This window comes from Aotus nancymaae, unplaced genomic scaffold (genome assembly GCF_030222135.1).
Source record: "Aotus nancymaae isolate 86718 unplaced genomic scaffold, 86718_ANA_hifiasm-v0.15.2.pri h1tg000030l, whole genome shotgun sequence".
In the NCBI taxonomy this organism is placed as follows: Eukaryota; Metazoa; Chordata; class Mammalia; order Primates; family Aotidae; genus Aotus; species Aotus nancymaae.
In genome coordinates this window covers 27,610,521-27,636,952 of record NW_026988443.1, presented here as the reverse complement: position 1 = coordinate 27,636,952, position 26,432 = coordinate 27,610,521, and the positions used below count along the sequence as shown (strand labels likewise).

Below are 26,432 nucleotides of genomic sequence, written 5' to 3'. Positions count from 1 at the left end.
CTTCTGAACCCCAGGGACCCCAGCTCTGCCCCTGACCAGGGCCCATCACTTGCTGATGACCCCTGATGCTGACGCCTTGTCTCCCGTCACACCTCCGTCACTTAGTGCTTGCCCAGGAGTGAAGGGCAGATATGGAAGCTGCCAGCTTCTGCACTCCTCTGTCCTCTAGGACTTTGTGCAAGTTCCTCCTGGCATTTTCTAGCTGCTGAATGTACGATGTTCACCTTGGATCTCTAGGTGCAAATGCCCTGAGGGCTGGACCCACACCCCTAGCTCCACTGGCCTAGACACCTGCTTGTGAACCAGCTGGGAGAAGACATTCTCCATGAAGCCCCCGACATGCCCCCTTACTATTTAGTGCTGAGATTGATTTTTTTCTGTCTCTCTTTACAGGAAATGGGTATATTGAAGGTAAAGAGTTAGAAAACTTTTTCCAAGAGCTGGAGAAGGCAAGAAAAGGCTCCGGCATGGTAAGCCCAACCCCGTCTCCCATTGTTTGGGATTTTCCTGACCTATGCCTTTTAGCATGCTCTGTCCCAGTTAGGTATTCTGTAAGCAGGCCTCATATCTCTGGTCATGACACAGCATTTTATTTGTAAGGATAAAAAATAAGACTATTCCCTAAGAGTACCTTATCTCAATATCTCCGGGTATCTGGAATTGAGGGAGATTCATGAATGGACATCAGGGGTTGATGAACCCTCCTGCAAAATTGCAAAGCTTTATGTCTGCGGATGCATGTATTTATATATATATATATATATATATATATATACACACATACATACTATCTTTTCCCTAGGGACAGAGTCCATAGCTTCTGTACCCTAAGCAAAGATGCTGAAGTGTCCAGACTGGATGCCTAGGAGGTTTCGAGTGCCCTGATTCTAAACCAGAGTTTCTCAGCCTCTGCACTGTTGGCATTTGAGGTGGAATAATTTGTTGTCGGGGCTGCCCTGTGCATTGTAGGAGTTTAGCAGCATTCCTGGGTCTACTCGTGAGATGCCACTATTATCCTCCTTCAAGCTGTGACAATTGAAAATGTCTCCAAACATTGCCAAATATCCCCTTGGTGGGAGATTGGGGGCAGAATCGTCCTCAGTAGAGAACCACTATTCTAAAGCAACATGGGCTAGAATCCCCAGCAAGGAACTAGAGGAAAATTGAGGATTGCTCTAAGCCAGTATCTGAACCAGATGGCACTGGCTGGCCTCATTCGTGGTGGAATCAAGACCTTCTGAACTATCCCAAAGTGACTCCGGATCACATCTTAGCCCTGTAGTGACAGGATTGTTGCTTTCTCTGGTGCTAACACGGCACTACTGAGTTTGCTAAAGCCTCTTAGGGGAGGTATTTGAAATATTGCAAAGCCCAAGTGATGGAACTAGTCTGCTGTGATTCCCTGGCTGGTTCTGGAGTACATGGAGTCAGCCCCACAACCTCCCATCAGCTCCCTCGGGCCCTCTGGAGGTGTCTCTACTCTCCCCTGCTGCGTGTCTGTTAGCCAATCCACTGTTCATTTGCAGCGCTTTGGGGAGCAGTTTGGGAGATGAGTCACAAATCCCTGGTGAGCTCCCTGTTCAAAGGTCGGCAGAGCGCCCCAATGAGAAGGAGGTCAAAGTGATGGGCTTAAAGGGTTGGAGGTGATTCATGGGTTTGTTTATCAACAGTTCTCCTGTCAGCTCCTAGGATAATGAAGCCTGGATCACAGAAGGCATGGGCTTCAGAACTGATTCTGGGATCATGGGTGAGGCAGAGAAATGTGTTTTCATGAAGTGCTTTGCATCTAAAATCCTTTTCTTAGTCATTCCTTTCCTCGGATGTCATTGGGGTAATTTTCAAGTCTGTCAACAATCCCAACTGATGTCATCCAGGACTGGTTCTCAGAGCAGCTGTTATAGGGTAGAAAGAATATTGGCCTTGGAAGCAAAAGCCATGAGTTCAAATTCTGGCTATACTCACTGGGTGACCTCTAGAGAAGTCATCTTGGCCTCCATTTGTGTGTAAAATGGAAGGGCTGCTAACGTCACAGGGGCTTTTACTGTAAAACCTAAATAGGATGGCCACACTTGTGACAAGTGCCTCGGATCAGACTATGTACCTTTGTAAATAAATATTGATAAACAAATAAATATTGGCAAATTGATACCAATTCCAAAAGTAAAAAGCGATCAGATGAATTCAGGAGACTCTCCGAAGTGGTAGGATTTCCCTTGGCCCAATCCTGGGGAGCACGCAACTCACATGGAAGTAATCAGCTGAGTGGCGCAGAGGCATCAGCCATGCAAGGCAGGCTCGTCATTGACTAGGGAGAAGGAAGAGCTCCTTAACGCAAGTAATTAATCAGCATTATCTCAAATCGGGGGAAAGCTGGAGAGCTTCAAGTCTATATTTAAGATAGGCAGCCGTGGGCTTGAAAGAAGGTTTTAAGTTCTTTGCTTTCTGGTAGTCAGAATAATTGGGTGGACTATTTAAATTACCCTTCAGCTACATGATGACTTCCTCCTCATGTTCCTCCTGGCATGAAAATCAAGAGTGAAAATATTGTAGAATTGCCAGTTAGTCTTTAAAGAAGAAAATGAGCAATCCACCTTGCTATGATGAAGTGCTTAGAACCTATTAGGGGGCACTGAATTAAATTCAGTTTGCTTACAAGCTGCTTCAGTAAAATGTTGAGGCCTTAGTTCTCACATCCGAGTGATGGGAACAAGTCTAAGCCCTTCCTATAGAGTTGTAGCTTAATCCATCTCAAAGACAGCAGGGCACATTTGATTATGTGGTATGGAGCATGGCCACGTGTCCTTTGAAATTGATATGACTGAACCTTGAAGAAGAGATGACTTGGTTTGGAGGGAATCTGAAAAGGAAAACAACACAGCCTTGACCAATCAGAGCAGCAGCATAACCTGGTTCTGCAACCCCTTATCCAGGATGCAAAACGATTTCCAAGCTTCCTGCTCTGAGATGGTGATTCACATGAGCTACAGCAGCAAAAATCAGCCCCTTTTGTCTTTCCGCAGATGTCAAAGAGTGACAACTTTGGAGAAAAGATGAAGGAGTTCATGCAGAAGTATGATAAGAACTCGGATGGGAAAATCGAGATGGCAGAGGTGAGCCCTGCCTCGCTGGTTAAGAGCTGTGTGGGAGGGGCCCTGGGTCCCCTGTGCCTTTTCAGGCATGAGCATCCTGCTAAGGTCTGGAGTGAGGGGGGCTCCTCAGAGCTCCCGCAACCCCAGCGCTTGGGCTGATCAAAGAGAACAGCTGGGGCTTTTCTTGTGTGTCACCCAAAGAAGGAGGAAGCAACAAACAATGACCTAAGATGGGGTGGAGACCTTAAACACCCACGGGGCCAACAGGTATTGTAACGAGTGGTGAGCCCAGCTGAAGACAGTAGGGAGGCTGAAGACAAGTGAACAAGAGACTCCATGCCCCACCTAAAGGCATCCAAAGGCATAATTTTTTAAAGTTAGGTACATAATTTACACAGATATAATCTATACATTTATAGTTCACATTGGCAATTTACATATATAAACATATATAATTTACATGTAACATAATTTATACATATCCATATATCCATTCATATATGCACACATATATACACATACACACATACACACACACATACTCATATGCAGGTGCATGTCAAACACCTCTGGCAATCAGTGACCACAGTCAAGGGCTCAAGAATGCTGGCCAGACTCAGTGGCTCATGTCTGTAATCCCAGCACTTTGGTAGGCCAAGGCAGAGGACCCTTGAGGCCAGGAGTTTAAGACCAGCCTAGGCAATATACCAAGACCTCATCTTTACAAAACATATAAATAAATAAAAAAGAATGATGATGGTGGCACATGAATTAGGGCAGAGCTCCACCCAGGTACATCGTTGGGATGCTGCCTTAGGTTGGATGCCTGAGACAGAGATTTGAGTGGAAGTGACTTATTTAGGGAGAACTCTCTAGAGAAGGCAGCAGGAAAGGGCAGGGGACAGTGCTATGCAAGGATGCAGGCTCAGCTGGAGCTTCGCCTTGGCTAGGCTCAAGGAGACTTTGGAGTGCAGACTGTGTCACAGGGTGGGTCCCACCTTGAGGCAATGGGGCTGGTCTGTTGTACCCTGTGTTAATCAGTCATTGGATGCAGGCTTCCCTTCATTGGGCAAGGAGGGGACCCATGGAACTTCCCCAGTGGGGCAGCTCCGGTCTGGCTGAGGGCAGTTCTCACACAGGGGCAAGGCTGAGCTGTTAGCAGTCTGACGTCATAGCAGCTGAGAGATGGCCACCAGCCTATTTACAGAGGAGCAGGGATAGGCGCCCAGAGTGGCCACTGTAGATGCCCATGCTGACTCAAGGGGGCTTAAACCAAGGGTTGGCAGACTTTTTCTATAAAAATACAGATTAAGCTAAGTGTGTTAGGGTTTGTGGGCCATCCAGTCTCTGCCACAGCTTTTCAGCTCTGCCACTGTAGCACAAAAGCAGCCACGGGTGGTATGTCCATGAGTGGGTGTGGTCACATCATATAAAACTTTACAAACAACTCCTGGGTCATATTTGGCCTGAAGGCCATAGCTTACCATGAGAGGCCCCTAACAGAAAGGCCAGGGAAAGGGTTGGCTCCAGGTGGAGGCCAGGGCTCCCACTCTGCCTCCCTGCAGTTCTCTTGGTTCTGTTCTATGCCCTCAAAACACCTTCATCTCAGGCTACTAGCAAGATGGCTGCCACAGCACCAGGCATCACATCCACATACACCCACACACAACCACACACAACAACATACAACACCATACACTCATATACAACCACATATATCCACATGCACCCACATACAACATATGACCATATACAGGCATATACAACCACATACAGCCACATATACCCACATATATTTACATATAACCACATCCACATACAGCCACACACATCCACATGCAGCCACACACATCCACATACAACCGCATATACCCACACACAGCCACATACAGCCACATACATCCACACCCACCCACATACATCCACATAAAACCACATGCACCCACACACAACCACATCCAACTACATGCACCCACATACAGCCACAACCACATATGCCCTCATGCATCCACATACAACCACATGCACCCACATTCATCCAAATACAACCACATACATCCACATACAACCACATGCAACCACACGCACCCACATACACCCACATGCATCAGCATACAACCACATACACCCACACACAACCACATGCATCCACACACAACCACAGACATCCACATACAACCACATATACGTTCATGCACCATATACACCCACATGCATTGACGTACAACCATATACACCTACACAAACCACATATACCCACATACATCCACATGCCACATGCACCCACGTACAACCACATCCAACTACATGCACCCACATACATCTATATGCAACCACTGTCCAGCTGCAGAAAGGGCCCCTCTGAAGTGCAAGGAAATGTTCCCAGAAGTACCCACGGCAGCCCTTTCCCCACATTTCATTGGTCAAAACTGGGTCGCTTGCCTACCTGCAAGCCAATCTCCGGCAAAGAGAATGAGAGGCTCACACTTCACCGAGGTAGACGCATCAGGATTGGCCTGTGACCCAAGCGTTCCAGGAGCTAAAGAGGGGGCAAGGCCGGTTGGGTGGGCAGCCAGCAGTGCTCACTGCAACAGAGTACCTGTGTCTTTCAAAAATCAAATTGTTGAGTATCAATTTACATACAACAACTGCATTCACTTGGAGTGTAAAATTCCTTCAGTTTAGATTTTAGGCCATGAAATCGCCACCCCAGTGAAGATATAACCTTTCTATTACCCCCCAAAATGTTCCTCTAGCCTGGTGCAGCCCCTCTTACCCAGGCAACCACCCATCTACTAGTTTTTCAGAATTTTACATACGTGGAATCATCTATTAAGTATTCTTTTGAGTCTGGGTGCTTGCCTTTTAAAGTAGCACCACTTTTTACCCCTCCAGTTGCTCATCCCCTAAGGTTGGGACGACTCAAAAGCACTTCTCTGAACACCCTTCTTTGCCTTTGAAGGGCTGCCAGCACCCGTTCTCAAGGAAGGAAGCAAAATGCAATTCCCACCCTGCCTCGCCACTGGCCCTTTCCATCCTTCTTAGGGGAAAATCTGCTCTGTTCCCTGGCAAGTCTCTCCGTAATGTTAGTGTCACTCTCTGTATTTTCACAGCTGGCGCAGATCCTGCCAACCGAGGAGAACTTCCTTCTGTGCTTCAGGCAGCACGTGGGCTCGAGCGCCGAGTTTATGGAGGTGAGGCCAAGGCACTAGCTTCTTTCTAAGCATTGGGACCTGCCTTCCTCCCATGTTCAGAGCCAGACCCACCCTCCTGCCTGGTAATGGTCCCTGGGAGATGCCAAACCCCCTAGAGCGCTACTCAAAGTGTGGTCCGTGGACTGGCAGCAACAGTATCACCTGGGTGCCTATTAGAAAAGGAGAAAGGGGCTGGGAGCCATGGCTCATGCCTATAATCCCAGCACTTTGGGAGGCTGAAGCCAGTGGATCACCTGAGGTCAGGAGTTCGAGACCAGCCTGACCAACATGTCGAAACTCCATCTCTACCAAAACACACAAAAAATTAACCAGGCGTGGTGGCAGGCAGCTGTAATCCCAGCTACTCAGGAGGCTGAGGCAGGAGAATCAATTGAACCCAGGTGGCAGAGGTGGCAGTGAGCCAAGATCGCACTACTACACTCTCAGCCTGGGTGACAGAGAGAGACTCCGTCTCAAAAAAATAAAAAAAAAGAAAGAAAGGGAGAAAGGCCTGTAATCCCTACTCAGAGAGGCTAAGGCGGAAGGATCCCTTGAGGCCAGGGGTCAAGACCAGCCTAAGCAACATAGTGAGACCTTGTCTCTACAAAAATAAAAACTACCATAGTTAAGAGGAATTAAAAAAAAAAAAAAAAAAACGTAGTGGGATATGTTGGTGCACACCTGTAGTCCCAGCTTCTCAGGAAGGCTAAGGCAGGAGGATCATGAGCCCAGGAGTTTGAGGCTGAAGATCACACCACTGCACTCCAGGCTGGGCCACAGAGCAAGACCCTATCTCAAAGAAAAAATAAAAACACAAAAAGGCAGACAGACTCCCTGATCCAGTGAATCAGGATCTACATTTTAACAAGATCCCCAGACGATGTGTATGCACGTTAAAGTGTGGGGAATAAGATGAAAAGTAAGCTTGGGTCGAGTACACTTGGGAAATACCGTGTACATGCATCTCTTATCTGGGGATTTGCTGTGGTCATTTGCATATTACAGGCTCTGAGAAATCATGCAGTAAAGAAAACTGTGCCACTCAGTTTGGCTCCAGGATCTCATGCCAGTCAGTAATGATGTTGTGTCTCTCAAAGTCAGAGTTCAAAGAAACAGGCTTGGGAAGGGTGGACTTACGTACAATTCTATAGCTAGAAAAGTCCAGTGAGGATTCCAGTTTCTGGTATCTTCCACATTTGATCTTTGACTATGATAAGGTTTCGGTTTTCCTTTTTAAAATTAGCATTCCTATCTGGGCACTGTGCCCCACGCCTATAACCCCAGCATTTTGGGAGGCCAAGGCAGGTGGATCACTTGAGGTCAGAAGTTCAAGACCAGCCTGGGCAACATGGCAAAACCCATATTTATTACAAACACAAAAATTAGCTGGGTGTGGTGGTGCATGCCTGTAATCCCAGCTACTCAGGAGGCTGAGACAGGAGAATCGCTTGAACCAGAAAGGCAGAGGTTGCAGTGAGCCAAGGTCAAACTACTGAACTCCAGCCTGAGCAACAGAGCAAAACTCTGTCTCAAAAATAAATAAATAAATAAAATTATCAGTCCCCTCTTGGCAATATAATTTCCTTGAGATCCTCATGTAAAATATAATGTTCAAAGTCATGTGTTTTGAGTAATATTCACCTGATAAATTGAACCATATGAAATAGATGATATTTAACCATTTTTGACTTACAAAAAGTGGAAATTCTATGTGGTTCAACCAAATATATTACTAATCCTGATGTCCAGCAAACTACCAATAATTTCTCCCTTTCTTTCTGGGACTCCACACTCTACACTTGATCTTAGCCAAAAGGCCGAGAAACGATCCACACTCTAACCATTCAGCGTACGCATCCCTCAGAGTGAAATCCAACCCATACTCCCCTCACGAACTGCCTGCTCTGATGGATAATGACTGGCCTGGCCTTCAACGTGACTCTCTTTGCTGTTCATCGGGGTTAAATCCATTTCTAGGCACCGGTGATCCCCTCTCCGTGATTCACTGCCCAAAACAACTAGAGAGCTGGCCTGGAAACATACATGACAGCAAGTTCCCCTCCCGGGCAGAAAGTCAGTGAGAAGGAACCAGTTCTCAGAGTGGAAGAGTCATTGTTTTAAGTGACAGCTTGCCAGAGCATCAGAGATGGATTTAATTTTATGGTGCGTTAAAAGATTTTTTCTACAGTTTTTTCAAGATGGCCAGATTCCACAAGCTGATAATTGACATTCTGGCTTCTGTTCTTAGTCCTTCTCTAGCCTGCCTGGAAGAAAAAAAGTCCTGCATATCCTTATAACTTGTCAGGGTGTTACTTTTGTATCAAGTTTTCCAACTATAGAAAAGGGAGCATCAAGCCTGACTCCTTTCCTGATAGAGAGACAGCCAAAAATTGGCCTCTGTTCCACCTCTGGTCTGGAAACAGGGATGGTGGGAGCTTGCAGGAGTGTGGGGATGCTTATAGAGGAGCTAAAAGCATCTCCCCCGACCCTTTTCCCTTTCTCTTTCACGAAATCATTAGTGGCTTCCCTGTGCGGCTGACAGGATTTCATATTCTTCTGTTGCCCAGGCTGGAATGCAGTGGCATGATCTCGGCTCACTGCAACCTCTGCCTCCCAGGTTCAAGTGATTCTCCTGCCTCAGCCTCCCAAGTAGGGGGGACTATAGGCGCATGCCACCACACCCGGCAAATTTTTTGCATTTTTAGTAGAGATGGGGTTTCACCATGTTAGCCAGGATGGTCTCGATTTCCTGACCTCCTGATCCACCCACCTTGGCCTCCCAAAGCGCTGGGATTACAGGCAGGGCCCCGCGCCTGCACATTTCAAATTCTTATATGCATTTCCCCTTCTAAGCCTCAGCATAACCTCAGAGCAGATATGCCCACCAAGGTTTCTGGGACCCCACCCTCCCACAGTACCACCCCACTGTCACCTCCCGGGGTCTGTTCCATTTGTTCCATTTTTACCAGCCGGAAACCTGAAATGGTCCCTTGGTCACCCCGAAAGGTTTGTGCTCTCAGCTAGCTCCCATCCCAGCACTCAGCACAACAACTTCTAATTTTAGTGATGCCTTGGGATTTCTTTGAGATTTCACAAAGCCCAGGCCTCTTGAACTCTTTTCCTTGAATGAGAAGAGAATAAGGATGCATTGGTGATGATGAGCACAAGTGCTGGAGGGGAGAGGAGGCATGCGGGGGAGCCCAGGGCTGGCGTCCGGTGGGAGCGCATGGTCGGGAATGGACCCAATGGCAAGATGCATTGGAAAAGCAGCCGCTGGTGCTTTGCTCTGTGCAGGGACTGGGGTTCCTTCAGGTTATCCGCCTTTTAGGCAACTTGGAGAGGGGTATCTTCCTCTTTTCGGTCAAGACTCAACTTAGATGAACTAAACTCTAATGCACTAAGTGTTGGTGAAGTCATATTTGGAAATCCTCACACGTATCTTTTAGTACCTTTTCAAGGGCAGACTTTTGGCCATGGGAAAGTGTTTCAAAGAGTCTAAGGCATTTTTCTGCAGGGAAAAGACACTCTTGTAATCAAATACCATCTGCCTGGGTTGCACATAGTACAAATTTATCCGTTTTTTTTTGTTTGTTTGTTTGTTTGTTTTGAGACGGAGCCTTGCCCTGTCACCCAGGCTGGATCTCAGCTCACTGCAACCTCCACCACCCAGGTTGAAGTTATTTTCCTGCCTCAGCCTCCCGAGTAACTGGGATTACAGGCGCCTGCCACCACACTCAGCTAATTTTTTGTATCTTTAGTAGAGATGAGGTTTCATCATGTTGGCTAGGCTGGTCTCGAACTCCTGACCTCGTGATCCACCTACCTCGACCTCCCGAAGTGCTGAGATTACAGGCGTGAGCCACAGCACCCAGCCTAAACCTACCCTTTCCTTGGAATTTGCTCCTGTCTTGTAACTTAAAAAAAATAATAAAAATCAGGACCAAAATTTCTGAGCCCTGTCACTAATATGCCATGAAAATTATGTAACCTTGTTTGCTGGTATTTAAGAGACCTTTTTCATAAAATACAACTACACTCTAAACATCCATAAACTCTAACACTCCTGACAGTGAAAGGGGCACATTCAGTGGAGACGTGAGGGAAATAGGAGATTAAACGATTAGTGGTTGCTGACTCTCAAAAAATCAAGTGTTGCTGGTTTTTAGGTGTGCTGTTTGGACCTTGTGGAGAAGGGAAAAGAAGTTAGGCGAACAAAACTTGAAAGAATATCTGTAAGCCAGACATGATGGCTTATGCCTGTAATCCCATCACTATGGGAGGCTGAGATAGGAGGATCACTTGAACTCAGGGGTTTGGAGACCAGTCGTCTGGGCAACACAGTGAGATCCCATCTCTACAAAAAAATAAAAAGTTAACTGGGTATGGGGGTGCATGCCTGTAGTCCCAGGCACTTGGAAGGCTGAGCTGGGAGGATCATTTGAATTTGCGAGGTGGAGGCTACAGTAAGCTCTGGACACCACCGCACTACAGCCTGGTGACAGAGTGAGATCCTGTTGCAAAAAAAAAAAAGAAAGAAAAAGAAAGAGAGGAAGAGAGGAAGGGAAGGGAGGGAAGGAGGAAAGGGAGGGAAGAAGGGAGGGGAGGGAGGGGAGGGAAGAGAGGGAGGGGAGGGAGGGGAGGGAAGAGAGGGAGGAGAGGGAAAGGAAGAAGGGAGGAAGGGAGGAAGGGAGGAAGGGAGGAAGGGAGGAAAGGAGGGAGGAAGGGAGGGAAGGAGGGAGGGAGGAAAAGAAAAATCTTAGAAATATACGTCACCAAATAGACCAAAGATTTAGGGGAACACAGTTCTCCAGGCATCTCTGCCACAGATATGAGCAGTCCCCTCCCCTTCACCACTCCCCCTCCTGTGGCTTTCCCTCATCTTCACCAGATGACTTGGTAAAAGGCAGGGATGTCAGAGCGGTTGTATGCAGGACCATATTTTCTCAGGACCATAGAATGAGTTACTTATTGCTGTGTAACAAACTACCCCTAAAACTTAGCAGCCTGAAGCAACAAACACTGATTACATCCCAGTTTCTATGGTCAGGAATTTGGAAACAGCTTAGCTGTGTGGTTCTGGCTCAGGCTTTCATGAGATCACCGTCAAGACACTTTCTCTCATTTCCTCCTCTGATGACCCTGAAGGGCCTGGGCTACATCATCTCCATGTCTCCGTCCCATTCTGATATCCTTGAAAGTCAAGACCTTGGCTGGCCCATTAGAGGGGAACGGAAGGGAGGTGGGTAGATTTTGATATGTCTCTGCTAAGAGGTTGACATTCCCATTGTTGCAGGCTTGGCGGAAGTACGACACAGACAGAAGTGGCTACATCGAAGCCAATGAGCTCAAGGTAGGATGGGCCTTGGGGAGGGTGTGAGGCCAGAGCGGCGGTGGGCTGAAGGAGCCTGGGGAGGGAGGAGACACTGGATGAGGGGCATGGGTTCACGGGCTGCTTAGGAATACTCAGGCCTGGCACTGAATTATTGGAGTTGTTCACAGAAGTCAGGGGAGATCAGTAACAGAGCTGCGGGGCTGTGGAATTCAGCCAAACCCAGCTCCTCTGCACCTCCATGCTCGGGACAGGCATCCTCCAGGAATTTCAGAAGATTGGCCTTCTGGCTCCTAGGTCCACCTCCAAATTTCTCTGCCTACCCAGTGATTCCCCAGACACTGCTTAGCCCTGTATAGTGAGCTCCAAGGAGGCAGAGCCAATCTCTAGCACCCATTCTGTGGGGCAGGTTGCACCCAGGAGCTAGCAAAGCCTTTAAAGTCACTCCCCAAGAGTTAAGAATTATGAGGATCCTGAGTCATAGAACTCGTAGACCTGGGAAACACACACACACACACACACACACACACACACACACAGACAGACAAATTGAGAGACTGTCTGAATGAGCAGGTGAGTGAATGAATAAGGGACCTAATGCATGAGTCAAAAGTGCTAAAGAGGCCTTTTGTGTTCCAGGGATTCCTGTCAGACCTGCTGAAGAAGGCGAACCGGCCATATGACGAGCCCAAGCTCCAGGAGTACACCCAAACCATAGTGAGTGGACAGAAGCGTCCCTCTTCCCCAGGGTGCAGGACTTGGGCCCCAAGCCATGGGGGTTCTGGCGTGCAGGGTCTTTTGTTTGCTGATTCTTCAGGCCCAGGGGAAGTGACTCACAGTGGCAGCGGGCAAAAAGGGATGCTAGTTCATGGCTTCACACACCCTTTGAGGTCCTGGGCGCAAGCTGACTCATGGGCCAGTATTAGCATCTGTCTCCATGGCAACCTCTGCAGCTCCAGGAGAGGATGACCTTGGAGAGAGTGGGCCTTCAGTGCTGGCCTGCTGTGACCCAGCTGCCCCGTCCCTAAGAAGGGGAGAGATGAGCAGTGAACAAGTCCCTGTGACCCCCCAGGGGACCCCCATGACTGATTTAGGCCATGTTGGTCCCTGGCCCCCAGGGACCTCAGAGAAAGCATGAGCACATGTCACCTGTCCTCCTTCCTCTCCTCTCCAGTAGAAGGGGATGTCAGGTCAGAGAAGTTCAAAGCAAGTAACCCAGACACCTTTCTGTCCCCAACAGCTACGGATGTTTGACTTGAACGGGGATGGCAAATTGGGCCTCTCAGAGATGTCCCGGTAAGCACCTCACCCCCAGGGTCACTGATACCGACTCCTGCAGGTTATTCCTGGGCTACCACCCGTCTCTGAGATCAATCAGTGGGAAAGCGATAGGGGCAGTTGTCAAGAACCTCAAGACAAAGCTGGGTAGATCGTGAGCGTCAACACCTCGCCTTGTCTGGCTCCCTCTGTTTTGAACTTCCCACTGATTCTTATTAAGAAGTGCTCAGAAACCGTTTCTGTAACTGCAGGCGCCGCCTCTGACTTCCCCCGGCTCCCGCTTGCCCTTGTCTGTGCGGCCTCCTAATCTCTGCTCTAACATTTTCTCCCCAGACTCTTGCCTGTCCAGGAAAACTTCCTGCTTAAATTTCAGGTAAAACTTTGCTTTCCTTCCTTCCCTCTTCCCTCATCCCTCTGAGTCTGGCCCTGCATCCTCCTTCCCCCAACGCACCACATGCTATGCACTATACACACCCACATACACCACACACAGACCACACACACTGCACACACATCACACGCATATCACACACCACACACAGATGACACACAGAGACACACGCATATAACACACACACCACACAGATGACACAGACCACACACACTGCACACACATCACACGCATATCACACACACCACACACAGACCACACGCATATAACACACACCACACACAGATGACACACACACCACACACAGATCACACACATAGACCACACACACTGCACACACATCACACGCATATCACACACACTGCACACACAGATGACACACACAGACCACACACATATAACACACACCACACACAGATGACACACACACCACACAGATCACACAGACCACACACACTGCACACACATCACACGCATATCACACACACACCACACACAGATGACACACACAGACCACACGCATATAACACACACCACACACAGATCACACACACCACACACAGATCACACACACTGCACACACATCATACGCATATCACACACACACCACACACAGATGACACACACAGACCACACACATATAACACACACACCACACACAGATCACACACACCACACACAGATCACACACACAGACCACACACACAGACCACACATCACATGCATATCACACACACACCACACACATATGACACACAGACCACACACATATAACACACATACCACACACAGATGACACACACCACACACAGATCACACACACACCACACACACTGCACACACATCACACGCATATCACACACACACCACACACAGACATACCACACAGAGACCACACACCACACACACACATTACACACACACACACACACACACACAAACCATATACCACACACACACAACACACGGACCACACACCACACACAACACAGACCACACACACACCACACACATACACACACTCACACCACACACACACCAGAGATCACACATCACACACACCACACAACACACACCACATATACCACACACACCAAACACAACACACAGACCACACCACACACACATCATGCACACTCCACACACACATCACTCATGCCACACACCACACAAACCACACAAACACCACACACAGACCACATCCCCTCACACACACACCATACAAGATACACACACAACACACATATCACACATACCATACACATCACGCACATCACACACACACCAAATACCACACATCACATATATACGCACATCACACATACCACAAACACCACACACACACCATACCACACACACACACACACGCACACACACACCACTGCACTTCTGCTTCTGTCTTTAATACCCTGGTTCTTGCAGGGCATGAAGCTGACCTCAGAGGAGTTCAATGCAATCTTCACATTTTACGACAAGGTAAGATGGGGAAATGGCATAGGAGGGAAAATCAGAAGCCCATCAGCCTTGTCAGAAGGGCTTAGCCTCATCCCTGGGAAGAAACAGCTTTCCAGGGGTGGCCTGGGCCGTGTGGTTTCTTCCTGCTGCATCTTCTGCTGTATGAGAAGGCAAATGCCATTCTCCACTGGTGGCTGATGGAGCCCAAGGGGTTGGTTTCTGCAGAGTGCAGCTGAGAATCGCTGGGGGAAGAAGGCTGTGTTCAGAGCGAGGCTGTGACCACGCTGTCGGGGGCCAAAGGGAAGAGACACTCAGAACTGTCCTGGTGCCAGATCACAATTCTGCCCAGAACCAAGTCTTTAATTGGGAAGTTGGAAGTGGCATGGCCTCCCTACCCATCTCTCCCTTGGCTGTCCCCTGCCCACATGACTCCAGGGGACTTCTTCATAACCAAAGTGTTGGAGGTAAACGTTAAATAGCCCCTGGACTCAGGGAGTTAACCAAATGCTTCTTGAACCGCACTTATATTTTCAATGCAAATAAAAAGCACCACAATGAAAGGCTACACAAAGCTTGCGCTCACTGCCACCTTCCTGCCATGACTGATCAAGACAGAAGGGATGCATTATTGTGTCATTACATGATCTGAACACCTCATTTTGCACAGAGTAACAGAGAGGCTAGACTCTTAGACATCCCTGGAATGGGTCGGGATGTCGGGGCCTGGGCTTTAGAGCTCTGGGCTGACTCTGTTCCCATCCTCAGGATGGAAGCGGCTACATTGACGAGCATGAGCTGGACGCCCTCTTGAAGGATCTATACGAGAAAAACAAAAAGGTGAGCTGCCGAGCCTGAGGCCTGGCCACCGTTCCCAGAGCACAGGTGAAGCTTCTGCTGGAGAGGAGGGGAGAGATGCCTGGACCTGTTCCTGCTCCCTTCTGATCTGCCAAGCAAGGCAATAGCCATTTTGTGGGTTTGCTTTTGGTTTTTAAATTTCTGGTTGGCTGATTGACTAATTGACATTTCTTTTTAAAATTTCGCTGTGGCAAAAAACACAGGACAGAATGCTTACCATCTTCACCATTTTTAGCATACAGTTCAGTGGCACTGAATACATTCATAATATTGTGCATGCATCACCACCGTTTCATCTTGCAACACTGAAACCTGTACCCATAAAAAATAACTCCCTCCCCTCCAGCCCCCGACAGGCCCCAGTGTGTGATGCTCCCCTCCCTGTGTCCATGTGTTCTCATTGTTCACTCTCACTTATGAGTGAGAACATGTGGTGTTTGGTTTTCTGTTCTTGTGTCAGTTTGCTGAGAATGATGGTTTCTAGCTTTATCCATGTCCTTGCAAAAGACATGAACTCATCCTTTTTTTTATTTTTTAATTGTACTTTAGATTCTGGGGTACATGTGCAGATCATGCAAGACTTTTGCATAGAACTCATCCTTTTTTATGGCTGCATAATATTCCATGGTGTGTATGTGCCACATTTTCTTTATCCAATCTATTATGGTAGGAGGTGGGAGGATAGGGGAGGGATAGCATTAGGAGAAATACCTAATGTAGATGAGGGGGTGATGGATGCAGCAAACCACCATAGTACGTGTATACCTGTGTAACAAACCTGCACGTTCTGTACATGTACCCCAGAACTTAAAGTATAATTTAAAAAAAAAGAAAGAAAATTCAAGGGAAAAAATAACTCCCCATTCCCCTGTCCCCCAACTCCTGGCAACCACTCTGCTTTCTGCCCCTGTCAATTTGACTGCTCTGGGTACCTCATGGAAAGGAAATCGTATGATCTTTCTGTGCCTGGCTTATTTCACTTTGCATAATGTCCTGCAGGCTTATCCATGTTGTGGCATGTGTCCGAATTTCCTTCCTCTGTAAAGCTGAATTTTGTTTTGTTTACCCATTCCTCCTCTGTGGACACTTGGGTTGCGCCCATCTGCTGGCTATTGTGAGGGACGCTGCTGTGAGGTGAGGACAGTGTTGTTGACATGGCCCCACGTGTGAAAGTGTTAGCCAAATTGCCAACAACAGCAACAACAAAACACTTGCCACACAGAGAGATTCTGAAGGGCAGGGGCCAGTGGGAGGTGAAGGGCTACTGTGGACTGATGCACTGCAGAATCGGGGCTGGGAGGGGGGTTCAAAGGAGCCACTGAAGAGTTTGTTCCTCTCAAAGAGAAGGCAGAGCAGTGAATTATTTTGCCTGGTGTTGCCTCCTGGGAATATCCCAGGAGATCCTCCCCTGGGCTCAGCTTGGTGAACTGGGTGGAGGAGTCAGGTGCAATGGCAGCCAGGAGCCAAAGCTTCGCAGCTGTCTTCCTTCACCGCCTGGAAAATGTCTTTTTCTGAGAAATGGTTTTGCCGCTTTCTTTAATTAGACGATGAAAGCTCTGTAATTCCTTGTCTCACCGCCTTGGCTGACAAGCAAGAGCTAAATTTAATGCTCAACTTCAGGAAAAAATTCTCTGCAGCCTCTGAGTCTATTTATCTCTCTTTCCAAGTGCTTTCTGATGTCTTTATCTTAAATATCATCCTTCATTTACTTCATCTTTTTTTAAAGATGTTACCTACAATTACTCTTGAAAGAGGCAGAAAATAAATGATAAGGAAGCCAATACTTCCCGGGAAGAAGGAAGTACTCACCAGGTGTTTGAACTTGGCAAACTTTCTTCTTTCTTGGCACTAAATTCTAAAAGAAAATTATGTATGTGCCGTTATGCATCCAGGGAATGTTGGTCACCATCATGGAAAATATCTTTATGTGTAATTGTATGAATGAGGCGTGGTTTGTCTTCATGAGACCCTGCCTCATACCTGAGGTGGATAAACCCTGAGGGCATGCATTAAATCTCAGAGTGACCTGAATTCCCCGGTCATCAACTCACTAGGCTCCTTCTTGGTTCCCACGAAGGGCAGCTTGGGGTGCTGCACAGCTTGACTCCAGGTATGAAAACCAAAGTAATGATTCGGGGACTGGGATTCGGAAGCCACTCCGAAGGTCAGATAACAAGAATATTAACCAAACTGTTTACCCAAGAGCCTTCCACTGGTACCAAGTTTCAGATTTGGCCCCTCGGGATTGAGAGAGTGAACAAGTAGCAAGAGAGAGCTGCATGATTATAAGTCACAGTACCTGTGCTAGAAGGGAAGGGCCATTTCTGGCAAACCCACGGAAGCACACATTCCATTTGGATGGTGCCCGCATGGAGTGTGATAAGGTTTCTGAACAGATTAATGTTTGAGGCTCCTGGAGGAGACAAGCTGATGGGATTGAACTTCAGTATTTCTTAGTATTCCTGAGGCCATGCCAACTCGCTACAGCCTTCCTCAGTTTTAAGTGAAACTTACAGACCTCGCAAGTAAGCAGCCCCTCCCCGCACGCTGCTAAGTCTTTCACTGCCACAGTTCACTGTGGAAGTTGTCCCAAGCTTGGGGTTGATATATGAGGTCCCTTCCTTGGCTCCTGATTAAGTGGCAGATATCTCAGGTGCACACCAGCGTTATGTGACATTTCCAAGAATGTCACAACTTTGGGGAAGATACTTCTCAAAGCTGGACATGCTTGCAAAGTGCCCTTGGGTTTTGGTGGCACCAAACCAGAAATTAATAACATAAAAAGAGAATCCTGCCACAATGGGGAAAAAAAAAGACTAGCCTTCGAGCCCTGAAAAAGAGGTGACAGAATAGTGCACCAGTGAAACATTAGACCTCGGGGCTCATGATTAGACCACAAGGTTTCATGAGCATGACTGTACCTCAGTTTTCTTATTAGCAGAGTGGAGATAATGACCCATCAGCCCAGAAGAGAAAATTTTTTTTAAGTATCTGCCAACATTTTCAATACAAAAGAATAAAAGTAAGAAGAACTGGATGTGGTGGTACACACCTATAGACCTAGCTACTTGGGAGGCTCAGGCAAAAGATAGCTTGAGCCCAGGAGGTCAAAGGTGCAGTGAGCCATGATCACGTCATTGCATTCCAGCCTGGGTGACAAGAATAAGACCTTGTCTCAAAAAAAAAAAAAAAAGAAAAAAAGAGGGATGGAGTGGGGGGGAGAAGAAGGAAAGAAAGGAAAGGTTAAGTGATTTTCCAGTGTTGAGGATGACCTAGCTGTATTTCAGACCCATCGGTTATTTGTATCTGAGGCAATCATTGTAAAGCATGTATTTAACATCAGGCGAATCGGGTGTTGGCATTTAATTTGGGCTTCCATTTATATGAGACACTGGGCATATGTTCATGGCTCACCTGTCTCAGTGGCCCCTGAACCCCACAAGAAGCCGGTGAACAAGAAGTAGGCTGGGGAGCTTTATTGCTGGAGAAGCTGGGATTTAGAGTTCCTTGCTTAAATAGGGGCTGGGCATGGTGGTTTATGCCTGTAATCCCAGCACTTTGGGAGGCCGATGTGACTGGATCACCTGAAGTCAGGAGTTCGAAACCAGCCTGGCCAAAATGGCAAAACCCCATCTCTATTAAAAAAAAAAAAATGCAAAAATGAGCTGAGTGTACAGGCAGGTGCCTGTAATCCCAGCTATTCGGGAGGCTAAGGCAGAAGACTCCCTTGAACCTAGGAGGCAGAGAGAGGTTGCAGTGAGCTGAGATCATGCCACTGCACTCCAGCCTGGGCCACAGAGCAAGACTCTGTCTCAAAAAAAAAAAAAAAAATAGAATTCATTGCTTAAATAGATGAGGCTTAGTAAACAGTGGTCCAGGAGGCTGGAAGGCAAGACCAGGGAGCTTTCCCGGCCTTCTTTTCATTACCTGCAGAGAGCCAGATTGGCCTTGAGTTAATGAAGGCCCAGTGAGGTAGAGGAATATATACAAGTTATATGTAGATCACGACTGTCACAATAGCTACCATTTATCTTTTGAGTGCTTGCTGGTGTGGCTTATACTCATTCCCTCATGGAATCATCACAACACCTCAATGAGACATGCATTTTTAGTGTACCCATTTTACAGGTGAGGCAGCTGAGTCTTAGGAAGCTTGATTACCCTCCCCAAAGTAATGCAGCCAATAAGTACAAGAGAGGCTTCAACTCCATCTGTCTGGCTCCAAAACCCATGCTTTGCATTCTTCTAAGCCGCTTATCCTGGGATGAGATGAGAGAAAGGTGCAGGTGTTTGTGTTTGTGAATGTGGATGTGGGCTCCTTGGGTTGGGGCCATCCTCTGAGCCTGCTCTTACCCTCTCCCTGTATCTCCTAGGAAATGAATATTCAACAGCTCACCACCTACAGAAAGAGCGTTATGTCCTTGGCGGAGGCAGGGAAGCTCTACCGCAAAGATCTGGAGATTGTGCTCTGCAGTGAGCCCCCCATGTAAAGTGGGGACAGAGGCTGCTTCTCCACCTCCCCCAAACCCTGCTCCTGCTGCCCTGATGCGTCTACCCAGACCCAGAGACCGTGAGCGCCCCGCCCCCACCCCTGCAGCCTCCACACACCTGCCTGCAGAGCAGGAAATGAGAGATGGAGGATGGGCTGCTGGGGCGGGGGGCCGTCCTGAGCCCCCTGCACCCACCCCTGCCCAGGCAGACTGCTCTGCCTTAGTGGATCACACACACAGAAGGTCAGAGGGGCATGGGTGGAGGGTCCCTAATTCTCTTCGCTGTGATGCATGAGCTCCCTCGCTGTATGATTTAGGCTTCTATGTCCAACAGAGTGGACTGTTCCCTCTCGCTCCCTCTGTTGGTCCCCCATGCCACCACCTACCCCAGACTTCCAGGTTCCACCCACCACCTTGCTAATGGTGTAGCTGTCTCCTCAGAGCTCCTGCGTGTGGAGGGCACCTGCCCTTTCCTTGCCTTCTTTACTCGGCGTGCTCCTTTTGTCTTTGGGTGTGTTGTTTACCAAAGAAGAGTTTACAGACAATAAAATGAAAAGGTTCTGCTGTGGAAGCTCACCCAGTCTTGTCTAGTGGTCAACTTCTCTCTGCAGCTAGCAGATCTGCTTGACAAAGGGAGGGCCTATTCTCACGTGGGTAGGGGAGGGTAATGGGACCCACCTAAGTGGGGCGTAGGACCCCCAAGACTCTATGGCTTTCATTCACCATTCATTGCCTGTCTGTTCACTAACCTGAGTCACTTCTTTGTTTCATGTCTGTTCCTGTATCTCTGAGATTGGTGATGGCATAGCTTACAAGTTCACTGAAGTCTTACAAAGGGTAGTGTTAGTATTGTGCTCAACTGTTGACCTGGAGTTTCTCTCTTAATCCTTTGAGAGAAGTGCTATGATTGTCTGCACTGTCCAGGCAAGAAAACAGAAGATAAAAAAGGTTTTGGGCCAGGTGTGGTGGCTCATGCCTGTAATTCCAACACTTTGGGAGGCCAAGGTGGGCAGATCACCTGAGGTCAGGAGTTCAAGACCAGCCTGGCCAACATGCTGAAACCCTGTCTCTACTAAAAATACAAAAATAAGCCAGGTATGGTGGTGTGTGCCTGTAATCCCAGCTACTTGGGAGGCTGAGGCAGGAGAATCACTTGAACCCAGAAGTCAGAGTTTGCAGTGAACCAAGATCATGCTAGGACACTCCAGCCTGAGCAACAGAGTGAGACTTTGTCTCAGTACATACATACATACATAAAGAGGTTTAGTAATGAGCCCCGGCCAGTTGGGGCACAGCGAGGGTATAAATCCAGCAGATTGGATCCACCTCATAGTAGAGACACCAATGGGGTCCCTACCACTGGGACCAGGTGATCTCCACCAAGCAGGAAAAGGACCTCCAGGCAGAAGCTCTGGACCACCAAAATTTAACTTTTCCTCCTCAAAATGCAGGTTACCCAACACCTGATCACATGACTCTTGGTGTAGGGCGAGCTTGGCCTTTGGGTCCACAGAGCTCTTAGAACCTAGGATAGAGAGAGGACTGATTTTTTTTTCATGCTGTCATGTATTGATTGTCTACAAGACATATTTTGATGACACTACCTCATTTAATCCCACAACAATCCTACGAGATGGATACTGTCTTCAGATGAAAACAACCAAGGCTCAAAGACATTAGGGGGTAGGGTGTGGGAAACTAGGGACCCGCATTTCTTTGCCTACCTCATGTCTCAGGGCCCATGCTTTTCCCATTGGCACCTTACCTTGGGGTAGGGGCTCTGCCTCTGCAAACCTGCAGCCCCTGTCAGTTCAGCCATATCTGCCCTTGGACCACAGGAGATGAGGAACTCCTTCCAGCTCACCCTAGAGGTCTTCTTAATCTTCATGTGTGCTCTTAATTGTATTGTTGTCATTTAAAAACTTCTCAGTCAGGCAGGGTGGCTCACACCTGCAATCCCAGCACTTTGGGAGGTGGAAGCAGGTGGATGCCTTGAGCTCAGGAGTTTGAGGCCAGCCTGGGCAACATAGCAAAACCCCATCTCTACAAAGTATACAAAAAATTAGCTGGACATTGTGGCATGCGCATGTGCTCCCAGCTACTCGGGAGGCTGAGGGTGCGAGGACTGCTTGACCTGGGAGGTCGAGGCGCTGCAGTGAGCCAAGATCACACCATTGCACTCAGCCTGGGACAGATTGAGACCTTATCTCAAAAAAATATATCTTTCTCCTTATGTGTACTCTCTAGCGCCACAAGAAAGCTCCAGATGACCCCAAAATCTTTAAATTCCTTTTGATTGCCATAGGAACGAAGTACCACAACCATCTGAAACCTCAGTGCTTTACCCTCTACTCACCTATTGTCCCCATCCCTACTAGTGATCATCTGAGGATTTATGAGGCCACCACCTGTGATGAAGAATCCATGTTCTGTTTCCCTCTGACAAAGAGGCCATCTCTGTCTTTCTTGAATGAGTTATCAACCCAATCCCGGAATATCCAGACCTCATTTCCTAGGGGCATCTCCAGTACCAGTTACTAATTCAGAGTAGTCCCAACAGAAAACAATGGTATCTTCTAATCATATCATTCAAGTCGGATTTGTTCACAAACATCTATACACATGCAGGTGAAATACAAGGGACTCATAAGGGACAGTGGAGAACCAGGGACTAGTGACAGGTCACTAGTGCTGTTGCCACACTTAGGCCCAAAGGAATGAGGGGAACCCAGAAAGGTAGAGTCATGCAGGGAGTGTCACATGTTCTGTTCAAGCACACAGCCAAGCCCAGTTTAGCTGTTATGGAGTAAACACACACCCCCTCCTCCCTGCTTCCTTCCCATCTCCTTCTAGGGTTCCACGTTGCCTGAAGCCAGAGGGCCAGGAGCCTACTAATGGAGTCCACACAGGCCAGCCTCAAGGACAGAAAACAAGCAGAGAAAGGTGGGGAGTGATGAAGAGGGACAGTGGGGACACACCCAACATACTCAGAAACTAGAGACACCAATGGACACTATATATGTGAACCTGAAGTTCTGGAAGATGTCGGGGCTAGAAATATGAATTTGTAAAGCATCTGTGCAAAGATGGGGTTTAAAGTGGCGGGAATGGCATGAGGTTCCCCCAGGAGATACTAGAAAGGAGGTCTGAGAAAGGATCTCTGGGCCCTCCCACAGCGAGAGCTCTAGAAGGGAAGAGGGCATGGCCAGGCAGGCAGAGAGAAACCAGGAAGGTATGGTTTCCTGAAAGATAAGTGAAAAGTCATGTCTGAAAATGAGGTAAATGATCAAAGGTATCAGATACTGCTGAGATGTATGAGGGCTGAGATTTCAATGCCTGGTTGTCTCCTTATCCAAGTCCTCCATAAGAATAATGGGAACTCCTAGAGGCGGGGGCTGTGTTTTTTGAGCAGTGCATGGCTGCAAGAGTGCATACATGAATGAATGAGTGACTCCACCATCAGGGCAAGAGGGTGGATGTGACCCTGAGCTAAGCTTGAGAAATCCTTTAGGGAATCATAAAATAATAACAACTCCAAGAACCGTGGGACATGAGCCAGTCAGAACGTATTACCTTTGCAGTAGTCAGGTCTTTGGAAAGTGACAGAAATCTGGGTACAACTGGCTCAGGCAAAACAGAGAATTAGTGGATAGAAGCTGGACTATCTTGTATGTCTGGAAGGGCCTCTTGAACAACCTGAACTGGGAACTCAAATATTACCAGGACTCCTCTCTCTCTTATTTCTGCTTTGCTCTAACTGGTGGCTTTATTTTCTCAGACTGATGTCTTCCATATGGCAGGAAACATGACCTTAGCTGGCTGTATCCCCATCATCTAGAACAATGCCAAGCACACAGTAGGTGCTCAATAAACATTTGTCACATGAACTCATTGGCTCTAAGCTATGCATCTGGCAAAGACAGACGATTCCTCTTCCCTTAGTTCCAGTTCAAAATGCCACAGAGGAGGAGCTCTAATTGACCCACCTTCCATCACATGCTCACCTCTGACCAGTCACCCATGGCCAGCAGGTGGGGTGATCCTCTTCAAATCAGACACGTGAGACAGGGCATGGGAATTCCAAAGAGTAGATGAGTGATCCAGGTCCCAGAGCAGGGAACAGTGGTCACTCAACAAATCCCCATTTTATAAATAAAAAAATCGAGGCCATAATGTTTAAGTATCTTTCTCCAGATCACAAGACCACCCAGAAGGAAAGAGTTGTGCAGAGAATGACACACATTTAGCTCAAGCACTAGAGCCCAGGTCTTCTTGACTCTTGGCCCGCTGGCAGTAGAAAGGATTGAAAGAGGAGAGAGCAAGACAACAGGAATTAACATGTTAGAATTCAAAAACTTGGGGGAAGGGATGTTAGATGCATATGGAAGATGGGGTACATATGTCAACACGTGGGCATGCATGTAAGTGAACCTGCAAGAGCGTATAGGATGCGTATGTCAGTGCGTGCACAGGTACACAAGCAGCCAACAAGGGGTCTGGGAGACCACCTCAGGACTGACGGTGGATGTGGAGGAGCGTGGGATTGGGTATGACATGTAGAGTGAGACTGGAACTTCATCCAGAAGAAACCCTTCTTCCCAAGGCATGTTCGCATCCTGCTGGAGTCACAACAAATTAGAAACTTCTCAGCCCTCCTTCTCCTAGTTCTGGGTAAGGGTGAAGAGAGAACAGAGGGACTGGGGCTGTGTTTTGACTCTTTTGGGCCCTGAGTACTTTTGCTTTGGTGAACGCCTTCCTCCATTAAAATTATCATAAAATACACTGTACGACTGCATTAGTATAAAGACAAATATGTTGATATTCTGTTGTAAAACATTTTCTTCAACCTAAGACGTCATCTTTCCTTGGCTTTTAAAAAGAAATTAGGACCTTTTTTGTGTGTTCCCTAAAGTGGCCTAGGTGCTGAGCACTGCACTGACCAGATCTGATGGAGAAGACAGATTGGAGAGGGAGTGGCCATCACACTTTCAGGTGGGCTTTGGGTCAGGAGCCACACACACATAGAGGCAGGGGCTCTTGTTGTTTTGAAGGCAGAGTGGCTAGATGTAGTTCCTACCTGAAGCCAAAAAGAGTATGTGGGGTGAAGGGGTCTCCAAGTGTCCTATCAGGAAAACTGCTCCGGAAATAGAAAATGGCCCAGCACAGAGAACCACAGAATCCCTCAACGGGGCTCCCCTTCTGATGATCAAAGTATTTTGGACCTTGACTTTATGCCCTGTTTTCTTCTGTTTTGTTTCAGGGTAACTGATGGCTAAAAGTTGAGTGGGTAAAAGCATACACACAAAATATTAGAGACCATTAGAACAGGTTTTGGGGGCACACACCCTGTGTCAGGTTCTCTCGTAGGCGTATTCCTGGGGTTGGCTAGCTCGGTCCTCATACCGCCCTGTGGGAAAGGTACTACTATTATTTCCTCTTTATAGAATGTAAACAGTGGCACAGATCAGTGAAGCAATTTACCCAAAGTAACACAGAGTCAGAATTCAACGAGAGGCAGTTTGATCCCACAACCTGTGTTAACAATAGCTGTACTGTTCAGCACAGGAGCCGAATAAATAGTAGAGAGTGTTTATTCATCTCAGATATTTACTGAACACCTGCTATGATCTAGGCCCCATGCTAGATGCTAGGGACACAGTAGTGAATGTGACAATCTCCAGCTGCTGGAAGCTTCAAGACTGAGATGAAGAAACTACCAACTCAGTGTGATGAGATGATACTAGTGGGTCCAAAGAAAGCCCAGGAAGAGAACCCTAACCTAGATTTGGAGCAGGGCTGAAGTCCCGGGTGAGGTGATGAATAAGTTGAGACCTGGAGGTAATGTAGGATTTGGTCAGGAGAAGGGGGAAGAGGAAAGAAAACCATCTCAGGCAGTGAAATGGTTTGGCTGTGTCCCCGCCCAAATCTCATCTTCAACTGTAGTTCTTATAATCCCCATGTGTCGCGGGAGGGACCCAGTGGGAGGTAACTGAATCATGGGAGCAGTCACCCTCATGTGGTTCTCATGATACTGAGTTCTCACAAGAGCTGATGGTTTTATAAGGGGCTTTTCCCCCCGTTCCTCAGCACCTCTCCTTGATGCTGCCATGTGAAGGACATGTTTGCTTCCCCTTCTGCATGATTGTAAGTTTCCTGAGGCCTCCCTTAGGAGGCCTTACAGTACAAGCAGGAAAAAAAATAGCATCAACAGTGGCACCTAACTTATAGCCATTACTGGAGATACTGAAAAAACACACACACACACACACAGTGGCACCAAGGCCAGAGGTAGCCCGTTTCATCTGGGGGAACTGCAAGCTGCTCAACAGAGAGGAAGCTCAGAGAGAAGCA

At 47.7% G+C, this 26,432-nt stretch overlaps 1 protein-coding gene across 2 annotated transcripts in view; it reads left to right on the top strand.

The window, feature by feature from the left end:
* CALB2 (calbindin 2) overlaps positions 1-24,905 on the top strand; it is a 38,051-nt gene extending 13,146 nt beyond the window's left edge. The window contains exons 2-11 of one of the 2 annotated variants that reach the window (XM_021672579.2): positions 394-470; positions 3,021-3,110; positions 6,203-6,283; positions 11,577-11,633; positions 12,252-12,329; positions 12,853-12,908; positions 13,224-13,263; positions 14,704-14,757; positions 15,502-15,573; positions 22,935-24,905. In XM_021672579.2, the coding sequence (XP_021528254.1) occupies positions 394-470; positions 3,021-3,110; positions 6,203-6,283; positions 11,577-11,633; positions 12,252-12,329; positions 12,853-12,908; positions 13,224-13,263; positions 14,704-14,757; positions 15,502-15,573; positions 22,935-22,976 (647 nt within the window). In that variant the 3' untranslated portion in view covers positions 22,977-24,905. Of the gene's footprint in view, positions 1-393; positions 471-3,020; positions 3,111-6,202; positions 6,284-11,576; positions 11,634-12,251; positions 12,330-12,852; positions 12,909-13,223; positions 13,264-14,703; positions 14,758-15,501; positions 15,574-19,964; positions 20,658-22,934 lie in introns of those variants that run through there. The other variant, XM_021672578.2, reaches the window with a different exon arrangement.
* The last annotated feature ends 1,527 nt before the right edge of the window (positions 24,906-26,432 follow it).